The 11,389-nt window shown below is 34.2% G+C and overlaps 1 protein-coding gene across 1 annotated transcript; it reads right to left on the bottom strand.

The window, feature by feature from the left end:
• LOC128531461 (uncharacterized) lies at window positions 1-3,215 on the bottom strand. Its single transcript, XM_053505314.1, has 6 exons — window positions 3,143-3,215; window positions 2,596-2,940; window positions 1,609-1,944; window positions 1,328-1,438; window positions 735-775; window positions 1-206 (listed from the first exon to the last, which is right to left on the bottom strand). Exons 1-6 carry the CDS (start codon window positions 3,213-3,215, stop codon window positions 96-98), a joined length of 1,017 nt encoding a protein of 338 aa, XP_053361289.1. The 3' UTR covers window positions 1-95.
• Between the last annotated feature and the right edge of the window lie 8,174 nt (window positions 3,216-11,389).

The following is an 11,389-nucleotide window of genomic DNA, read 5'->3' as shown; positions in this document are numbered from 1 at the left end:
CTATTTCTTTATTTACCAGGTAATGATTTGATATTAGTCTGAACAGTATGAACATTAGAGTAATTAATAAAAAGAACATTAGTGACATCAGTTATCTAAGAAAAGGGAGAGTAAATCACTTCAGTATGCACATCATAAGCTCGTTCTTTCTTTCCTTTTTTATGTAAGTGTAAGGCAGCAAAATTCAGCTCCATGGCACCGTGACACTGTGGGAAACAACATTAGTGATAATATTAACTGATTTACGCAAAGTAGATAAATACTGAGTATAAAACATTACAACATTAAGCCCAATTTGAGCAGAATTCCTTTTTACAGTAATATAATGACCATGTCCAGGGTGTACCCCACCTCATGCCCAAAGTCTACGGGGATAGGCTCATGGCCCCCCGCGACCCTGAATACAGAATAAAGCAGTATACTGTAGATGATGAGTGAGTGAGTGAGTTAATGTGATATCTGTTATCCTGAAAGTTCCTGAATTACAGTATATCACTTTTATCTGAATCCTTCACAAGGCTTAGATGAAGTTAAATGAATTAATATTACTGAACTCAGTGTTCAACAGACCAATAAAATAACTACAGATGTTTTCTGTAGGAGCTCAGTGGTATCCACATAAATTACAGTATTCAAGTAAAATACATTCAACTTAAATAGGGCTTATTATTATTATTATTATTATTATTATTATTGTTATTATTATTATTATCATTAGCTGCAAAATTAGCTACCTGATCTGGTGCCGTCTTTACCATAGAATTTTGAGATATTTCTGGAAAGACAAAAATATTTCATCTTAATAATTTAACATTTTATTGAGAAACCATTGTGAGAGTAAATGTGTGTCAGTCTGGGGAAAAACTATTTGTGTTAAATGTTTGTGTAGCTGAGGTTTGTTCAAGAAGTAAAATTCACAGTTTGTTAAAATATTTTTTTTTTTAAATTGCAATAAAGCATAGCATAAGAAAACATAGCATTGATTTAATATATTTCTTAACTTGCCTAGACCTTCTTGAAAAATAACTGTAGTTAAAAACATTTCCAAAAACACAATGTAGACTATGAACAAAGCCAGGTACAAGTAAAGATAAACAATTTCATGCTTATTTTTAGGAAATTTACAATTTATAGATTTGATATTATATGCAGAATGAACAAAACGATTTTATATATGAGAAAAAGGGTAAAATTTGAATTTGTGATTAAGGTACATACAACAGAGGAATATATTTCCATTTGGGAAAGTATAGGAAAACTATAAACAGTATAAAATATAACTAAAAATATGCTGTATATTAAGAATACATACGTAATGACGACTCACCACTATAGTGTTCAAACTTTCTCCATTTACAGGTTATAAAATGAGCAAAAATTACAGCTACACACACTCCCAAAGCTGCAGAGAGGCAGATCACAACAGGATCAATGGATTCTTCAGATGCACACACACACAAAAAAAAATCTTAAAATAGACATATAATAATAACTATATCATTGTGATTATAATGATGGTTATATTAGCAGGCAGACATAAAAAAAACAATAATTTACTAATATTAATTATAAAATATAGTAGACATAAGTTAATGAATGTGTTCTTACTCAGTTGTACTCGTGTTCCGTTCCCAAAAATGATCTTCCCACACGCAGCCACAGCGCAGTAGTAAGTCCCAGTATCATTAAGGCTGAGGATGTTCTTGGAGAGGTTGTACACACAGGTGTGTGTAGAAGAGCCGCTCTCACACTGATGGCTGCTGTTGTGATGAGTGTAAATGATTTGAGGATGGGATTGTGGTGGAGCAGCTCTGAACCAGAGCACTTGGAGTTCTGCTGCTCTGCTCTCAGAGAGAACCGAGCACTGCAGAGTCACTGACGCTCCTGCAGGAACCGAGTCCAACACACTGCTCTGGAACACGGAGAGTTTTACATCTTCATCACCTGTTCAGTGTAATATAGACAGTGTAATGTAAGTACATGGCTTGTTTCTTTTTAAATTTGTTTAATAGAACACATGCAGTCTGACATGGCACACTATTCCACTTATATATTTCTTTTTTATATACATTATATAATATACATTCTGTAGACAAGCATGACATGCACATGGGAATGGCATGCTAAACAATAAGTGTTATTCAATCATAAGTTAAAAAGTGCTTATTAAATCATATTTGGTGCAACCAAAATGACCTAAATGAACAAGACTAACACTAATATATTAAATAATACTGTAATATTTCAGTTATTATTTTTTTTTTTTAATGGGGGAAAGGTAACAACAATATTTATATTAGCCAAAAAAATTACACACACTTCAGGAAAAGAAAAATAGTCATCTATCTATCAAACTGTTTTAAACTGAATACATTTAAAATGCATAAAAATTTTCTCTAATTGTATCGATAAGTTTTTATATTTTTTATATATTTTTTAAAGTTTTTTAATATTTTGTTTTATTTATTTCTTGTTAACTGTTTTTTACATTTTTAAGGTCATGGGCGGTCGTTTAAGCATTTCACTACATATCGTACTGGTTATTACTGTGTATGTGACAAATAAAATTTTGAATTTGAATTTTAAAATTCTTACCCTTGACTGATAAAAAAGTCCCGTTTCCAAACCTTGTTAAAAATTTTCTATATCCACAGTAATACATGGCTTCATCTGACGGTTCCACATTAGTGATGCTTAAATCGCAGCTCTGTTTTTCTTTCTGGATGCTGAATCTTGGTGGCTTGAACTCATTTTCATAGCTGGGCGATTCATGTTGCACTGAGAGTATTACACGAGGTTTGTGTCCGACTTTTTGCTGGTACCAAACGAAGGATCCGGAGGTATCTTCTTGCAGTCGAACGCAGTGCAGAGTCACATTCTGTCCAACGTCAGCAGTGATCAGTGGATTCGACTGAGTGACATCATCTGTCTGTGCAGGACCTAATATCAAGATTTAAAGAATAAGACATTAACAAATTGACTTAAACCTAATTTACATAGACTGTAACTGATGTGATATTTAAATATGATATGTTAGATTTTTTATAAAATGTATTCAATTCTGGCAACTCAATCCATAGGCTACAATCAGTGATTCTGTTCCTGTCTGTGATTAGGAGAATAGATTACCGTGGACACTTACTGGTTTTAATAAAAAGCATCACTGTAATCCGCAGCAGCATCAGCGTCTTCAGTCTGAGGTGTGTGTACGGCATGGCTCCTCTTACTACACTGTCAGGTGGTCAAACTGAGCGTGTCTAACTTTGGCCCAAAAATTTATGACGTGAAACTTTGACATCACAGAGTGAGCTACATGACTGTGGTGCGCAGCGCTGGTGCTGGCAGTTCAGTGGAATAGCACCAACATAATTTGGATTTAATTTTATTCAAATAAGCAGTTTCTTGAAATAGGCCTATTTAAATTAAAACTAAATAAACACTAATTAAAAAAAAACTTTTTTTTCTAAAAAAAAAAACCCTATACACATTTTGCTGTTGTTGTTATTTATTAATTACTAGAATTTGTAAACAGCAATATAGTGTTTGTACAGTGTAATGCAATACTGCCTTTTGCTAAAATACAACCACCACTATGTGTTTTTTTTTCCTTTTTTTTTAGGCAATTTATTGTTAATTAATCAATAATGTTTCTGGTTATTATAAGGTTAATATATTTGCAACCCTTAAATGTGTCACATGGTTACAGAGATCCACATTTTGTTTTTTATCTTTCCTGACCTGTAGACTATGTTGCATGAATCCATGTTGCATTTTAATGTGTTATTTTTTTTAATGGAATTACAAAAAACTGCTAAACCTCTTTAAAAAAAAGTAGCATTTGCTACTTTGACAGCTGTACATAGCAGTGTAAACACACACTCCATCTGGGACTTTGTGTGAAAGTCGGTGTGCATTCTCTCAGGTGGTGTTCATGTGCGTGAGTTTATTTGTCTTTCTCTTGTTATGTTCATGTGGTTGCATATTTTATACTTGTAAAATTTTCTTCTCTAACACTATACACTAGGTCACCGTCTACTGGCTATTAGTTTGTGTACTGGTATAACAAATACACTGCCGGTTACAGGTTTTATTTATACACTTGCGTTAGTACCCGGCTAAAGAATTTATAGAAATGGTTTAAAGGTTAAAGGTAAAAATAAGCTGAGAAGCATCTCACACATAACTGCTCCTCAGTTTCCTTCTACTCAACATTTTGATTTGTGTTGAAAGGTTCCATTTTCATTTGTGCCTTTATTTATTTTTTTGATAAGTAATGTGGTAGTCGCATTTTTGTTTGTGTTTGGTGAGGATTGTGTAAGTTTGTATGGTGCATTACTATCGTTTCTATGTTTTTCGCATATTCTGTACACGGTAAACTATCATATTGATCGGCTCTGCTAAGTGACTCGTATAGCCACACCCACCTGGAGGGAAAAGCACTGAATTGATTGTTTTTCATGAGTGACATGTACAGTATGGCCACGCCCACCTCAGGGGAAACTCAACTGGACAGACATACAGATATACAGACAGACAGGTTTCAGGTCCTCCATTGTATGAGCGGTGGGCGTGACCCTTGAGGTGGGCGTGACCAATATCCATACAAAACCTGTACTTTTATATATATATAATGAGACTCTTACTCTTATACTCTTAACTCAACAAAAAGGGATTATTAATTTGATTAGAAAAATAAAAAGTATATATATGTTTTTTCTTTGATTATATACACACACACACACACAAGTTCACAAAATAGTAACTGTAATTTTATTATATATATATATATATATATATATATATATATATATATATATATAGTCATTTTATGGATTAACTGTAACAATACACTTTGACATATATATATATAACCCGTAAATATATATAGGCCTATATATATTATATTATATATATATATATATATATATATATATATATATATATATATATATATCTTAAGGCTTCTTCACAGAGCTTTAGTAGTTAAGCCTCAACTTCAGTGCTAAAAAGCATAAATTACTTAAACCTTCGGGTTTCTCTTTAGACTTCTTTTTCTAGTACTAGATATTTTATAATAAATCATAACCTTTTATATGTTGGAGACATTAAGGTCACCTTGAGGCCTACACACTTCCTGCAACCCTGCTGTAGACTGATTCAACTTAAGAAACTCTAAACCACTACAAAGCTCACTCTTCTGATCATCTCTCCTACAATAACAAGGTGAAAACACAAGCAATGACCAGTGTATTCCATTTTTTTGTTGTTTACCTAAGCCTAGTCTAACTGATTATTTTAGAGACTCTCTCTCTCACACACACTATCACATTTAGTCCCTGAAGCACTGATGGTTGTTGAGGGCAGATTTGTGTTGCAGTATGAAACTCCCAAAAAATAAAACTCCTAATGTTGTGCTTGCAAAACCAGTGTAAGCTTGTGCTATAATTATATCTTTAATTTTATCTTTAGAATCTTTTGTAAATTAAAATGAGGTACAGTAATGTATGGACTGGATACGGATTGTGGATTGAGAGAGCTTCTGGATCGGAAGTAACACTCAGTAAAAGAAAGAGTCTTACACAGCCATTTATTATTTTTTTGCTACAACTTCATATTTATATTTTTTTAATCATAAGATTTGTTTATTGGTTTCTAAGGAACTGAGCTTCCACGGATAATAGTATAACTGTGTTAAAGCCAAGGAAGAAGTGCGTCATAATGAAGCAGATTGCAACAAAAACATCTCACTTAGGGTACAAGCCAGGGTACTGGATGTGCCAATCCATTGCAAGGCACACACACACACACACACACACACATTCATTCACACACTACAGGCAACTTTGGAACGTCAATCAGCCTAATCTGTATATCTTTTGACTGTGGGAGAAAACTGGTGTAGTCATAGGAAACCCACCAAGCACGGGGAGAACATGCACACAGACCCCGAGGTGGGAATCGAACCCAGACCCCGGAGGTGCACGGCGACCACAAAGTGTCTTACTACTACCATTATTATAGCTGTACAACTTTTGCATTACAGGCGGGGGGGTGGGGGGAGTATTAGACAGCATAGAAGTATAGGCAGTCAGTTGATCTGGAAAAATGGACAAGTGTTAGGATCTTCGTGACTGTGACATGTGGGTCTAGAGCACCAACAAAACAACAGCTCTTGTGGTGTGTGTCTGTCATTCAGAGGTTAGCACGTACCAAAAGCGGTCCAAAGAAGGACGATCAGTGTTATGGGTGCCCGAGTCTCATTGGGGAGTAAAGCCTAGCCCATGGTGGTCCAATCCCACAAAAAAGCTACTTCAGCAGAATTTGCTAAAAAAAAGAAAAAGGGAATTCTGGCTTTGATGGAAAATGTGTAAGAACACACAACTGCATCAGAGCTTACTGTGTATGGAGCCATTGAACATTTAATGCATATCTGAACTAAACAAGATGTATATGGTGATGAGTTGATGTGAGTAACCTGACTCCTCCTTCACCACTGTGTGACACCAACCAATCACATTCTCTCTCTCTCTCTCTCTCTCTCTCTCTCTCTCTCTCTCTCTCTCTCAGTTCACTTACAGTCAGAGCATGCATTCAGGTGTGTTGCTGCATGTATGTGTGTGTGCGTGTTTGTGTGTGTGGTTTAGCTGTTTGTCTCTTTGCCCCTTTACTCACTTTTTGTGTTTCATTTCTGCAGGCCGCTCTGACCGCCCAAGTCACTTTTCTCAGAAACCCCATCAGTTTCTCACCTCGCAAACTTTCCACAGGATGTGAGGCTATTTTCGTTTGTCTCAAGCCACACCATTGTGGGTTTTTTCCTCTTCATATTCCTCTCCCTTTGTTCTTTTTATATACAATGCAAAATTAGAAACATCTCCAGATTTTAAATAGATGTGTAATATTGTATTGTATAAGTTTTTAACAGCAAGTTATCATATTTTGTAACTGTGTCAGTTTTTATGTTATTCACACAGTCTGTTTACACAGTTATTCAGCTTTAGTACAACCTGATAGTCACGAGGATGTGCAATAAATTGATATAGAATTGGATTGGACTGAATTGTTATTGGACTGTATAATCCCCTGCTACACTAATGCACTTATCCCAGTGTTTCACTAGTGCTTGGACACCATCAAGGTAGAAAGTTTTCTCAGTACTCCGGAGTCATAATCAGACTACCCTTTATGTCTGAAACGCTGGCCTCCCAGGAACTCCTTTAATGCCCCAAACATGTGGAAATGGCTTAGAGCGAGGTCAGGACTGTACGGGTGATGCGGCAAATAACTTGAGCCGAGTTCCTGTAATGTGCAAGTGGTGTTGTTGAATCATTTTGTGTAAAGTTCACACAGACAGATGTGCACTTCCGCAAGTTGATGACAAGTCATCGTCGGTTGATTTTTAATAATCAGGCGTTACACTCGCTGAATGTTCATGGGAACGACTGCAGTGAGCTCCAAGCCACCTCGATTGGGATCGTCGGAGCCTCCTTTATAATCTTTGCACTGTTTAAATGATAAGCATCTTATCACCGCACTGTGCTTGAAGTATATACTGTATATATATAAAGACGACTTCAGCATAATCAAGTTTCTTATGTTTTTTTTTTTCTTACAGGTGCATGTGTTGGTGAGATGAACAGTTTTGTTAAATTTTTTGTGGACTGCTGACAACTTTTCTCCTAAATTTAAAATATAACTATTGCTATTTAGAATGTATATTTTAACGAAATGACATCATCACTACACATAAAAATTAACCCAAGGTTTTGCAGTATTTGCAGAGCTTTAATAACCCAAATAAAACAAAATGCAAATAATTTGAAAACAAAATGTGTTCATGCTTTGGCTAAATGACAATAGGAAATCAGTATTTGGTGGAATAATAACCCCGGTTTGCAATTACCGATTTCGTGTGTTTTGACTCTCCACCAGTTTTTCACATTGCTGTTGAGTAAATCTATACTGTACCACACTTAAAAAAAAAAAAAAAATCCTGGAGTGAAATGCAGTGCTCCCTTTTTTAGAGCTGTATATGATTCTTCTACTTCTATCAGTTGTGTAAATATATTATAACGGTACGCTTTTGTTTGCTTTGGTTTGTTCTGCAGTATAAATCCCTCAGATGAGGTAAACAGGAAGGTACATCGAGCAGAAACCACACTGAATGTTCCACACCGCTCTCAGCTTTAACTCTGCAGATCAGACCTGTGCATGCATTCTGTGTCTGCTGAGGAGCAGCGATGGTTAACAAGCTGCAAACGAGAGCAAGAGCTGTGAAAATTGCAAAGTGAGGTGACAAAATATTATGTGGCAGACTTGAATAAAAGACTGCTGTTCATTCAGAACAAAAAAATAAAAATAAGAATATATATATTGTATATATATATATATATATATTCCATTTGTAGGAAAAATAAAAATATATATTTTTTTTATAAATTTAATTAATATAATATGCTTTACATGGTTAGTATTGTTTTGAAAGCATATTTTTAAATGTTCCTTGTTTTGTGTTTTGTTCAACCATACGACTGCTTTGTGACCCGGCCATGATTTTGTGTACAAAATCAAAAGAATCATTTCAGTTTGATGTTCTTTGGTCATACGCATTATTTAAGAAACATTTAAAAAAAAAAGGAAAAAATAATTTTTTTTATTATGTGTATTATGTTTTGTTTTATTATTATTTATTTTATTTGTTATGTATGGAAACAGGAAACAAATGACCCACCCTGTGTATATATATTTTTTATACAGTATATACAGGTTATGGCCCTATATACTTATTTTTCCTATGGATGGAAACTTATATTTACTTACCCATATATATATATATATATATATATATATATATATATATATATATATATATATATATATATATGTGGGTAAGTAAATATAAGTTTCCATCCATAGGAAAAATAAGTATTTTTATTTTAAAAAACATGGTAAAAATATAAAAAATAAATAAATAAATTATGTTTCAGACCAAAGAGGTGTGAATTTATATATATATATATATATATATATATATATATATAAATATGTATATATATAAAATTCAATTCACTTCTCTTCCTCTTCTTTTCATGTTTATATATATATATAAACATGGTAAAAATATTAAATTTAATTTTTTTAATGTTTCAGACCAAAGAGAAGTGAATTGAATTTTATATATATATATATATATATATATATATATATATATATATATATATATATATATATATTATAAATTCACACCTCTTTGGTCTGAAACATAATTTATTTATTTATTTTTTATATTTTTACCATGTTTGTAAAAATAAAAATACTTATTTTTCCTATGTATGGAAACTTATATATATATATATATATAGGGCCATAACCTGTATATACTGTATAAAAAAAAAATAATAATATATATATATATATATATATATATATATATATATATATATATATATATAATGATGACATTTTATAATTCCTCTTCTTTATAGTAGACAGTGTGAGTGTGTAACAGCTTCCCACAGTCTCTCAACTTCACAGCTAGCTTCATAGCTCCTCATGCTGAGAACATCTCGGCTCTTTAGCGCTCTGCTTCACATCTACGGGGAACATCTGCTCTGGGTTAAGATCACATCTCTGTCTCTCTGTCTCTGTCTGTCTGTTCTGCTTCTGTCTCACTTTCTCTTTCTACCTGTCCATGTCTCTTTCTCTTTTTAATTTGTTAATCTCTAACTGTGTGTCTCCATCTCCTTCTTCTACTGTCTCTCTCTCTCTCTCTCTCTCTCAGTTTCTTACAATCTCTTTCTATTCTCATTTCAAAGTTATTTGTTGTGTAGCACATGTGCTGCAGATTTCAAATATTTTCTGGAAATAATTTGAAATGATTCCTGATTAGAGAAGAACTGACCACATGACACCAGGCCCCCTCCTTCCACTGCACCGTGGTCCAGCTCTGACACAGTGCATGTGCCTGTTGTAGGTGTTTTCGGTGGTGACGGGGGTACATGTGCACAATCTCCTGCACGTGTGTCCCGTCATCTTTCTATCAGAGCCAGTGTAAACTCTGAACCATTGTAATGAAATAATCACTGTCATTCACGTTACCTGTCAGTGGTTTATTGTAACGGCGAATCGCTGTATACCGCCCTGGATGTAAAGTGTGTGTTATGTTTATTTTATAATATCTTCTATAATAATCCTTTGTATCCCTGACATGCACTGCTTATATTGAAGACACTGTTGATGTCCGACAAGTCTGTTCATGTGTAAGTGAAAACAAGCCCTCCACGTGTTGGGCCGAGATCCAACAGCAGCTGAGCACAACCTGCACTGAACTTCCTGATTAGATGCTTGTGGGTGGAGTTTCTTATAATCCACCAGATCAAAAGCTTTTCACTTTTTCTTTCATCAGCTGCCGAGTCACTGCAGGGTGGAATTATGGTTCTGCATTTGTCCTGACCTCATTAAACATCTGCAGGTGCCTTTTCTCAGGTCAGGTAGATACACACACACACACACACACACACACACACACACACACACACAGCTGAGTCTAAAAGCCCGACCTTTATAAAAGTACTACATATAGCCAATAATCACATAAATAATATATGAAATGTATATAATAGTCTTTTTACTCATCCTATATAGGACATAGCACTTATTTCAAATTTATTTAGTTTGTCTGTGGATTTTTTTTTTTATAATTATACTGATTTTGTGGTTCACACTATCTTTAATAAAGTAGTTTTGTTAATATGGCCTACTGCTTTTACATAATATAATATAATATAATATAATATAATATAATATAATATAATATAATATAATATAATATAATATAATATAATATAAACACATAATAACTAAATAAAACAAAGTATAAATAAACTTTTTTCTAAACTCTTGATTTACAAACAACACTTAAGCTAGATTTTTCTTAGTTATAATTTTTTTTACATCTTGATCCATTTACACTGGTATGAGGAGTTCTTTTTTTTTTTTTTTTTAACCGACTGTAAATACCGCATATCTCAACCATTCTCTACACCATATTCCTGTATACGGGGTCACATGAGACTTTAAGCTTCTCCCAGGGCACTAGATGCAGTACACCCTAGACTGGATGCCAAGCCATAGCAGGGCACAAGCAGGTACACATTAACAAACACACACACACACACACACACACCAGAGTAAACCTGAGGAAACCCACCGAGCGTGAGGAGAACATGCAAACTGCACACAGCCCCAAAGGCAGGACTCAAACCCTTGACCCTGGAGGTGTGAGAGCTCAGTGCTGCAGTGCTAACCACGACACCGTGCCGTCTACTGTACAATACTGTATAAAAATAAATCCTCGCCTCTCAATCACAAGCCAAAGACCGCAAGTGTTTTT

Source organism: Clarias gariepinus, chromosome 10 (genome assembly GCF_024256425.1).
Source record: "Clarias gariepinus isolate MV-2021 ecotype Netherlands chromosome 10, CGAR_prim_01v2, whole genome shotgun sequence".
In the NCBI taxonomy this organism is placed as follows: domain Eukaryota; kingdom Metazoa; phylum Chordata; class Actinopteri; order Siluriformes; family Clariidae; genus Clarias; species Clarias gariepinus.
This window is presented reverse-complemented; position numbering and strand designations above follow the sequence as displayed.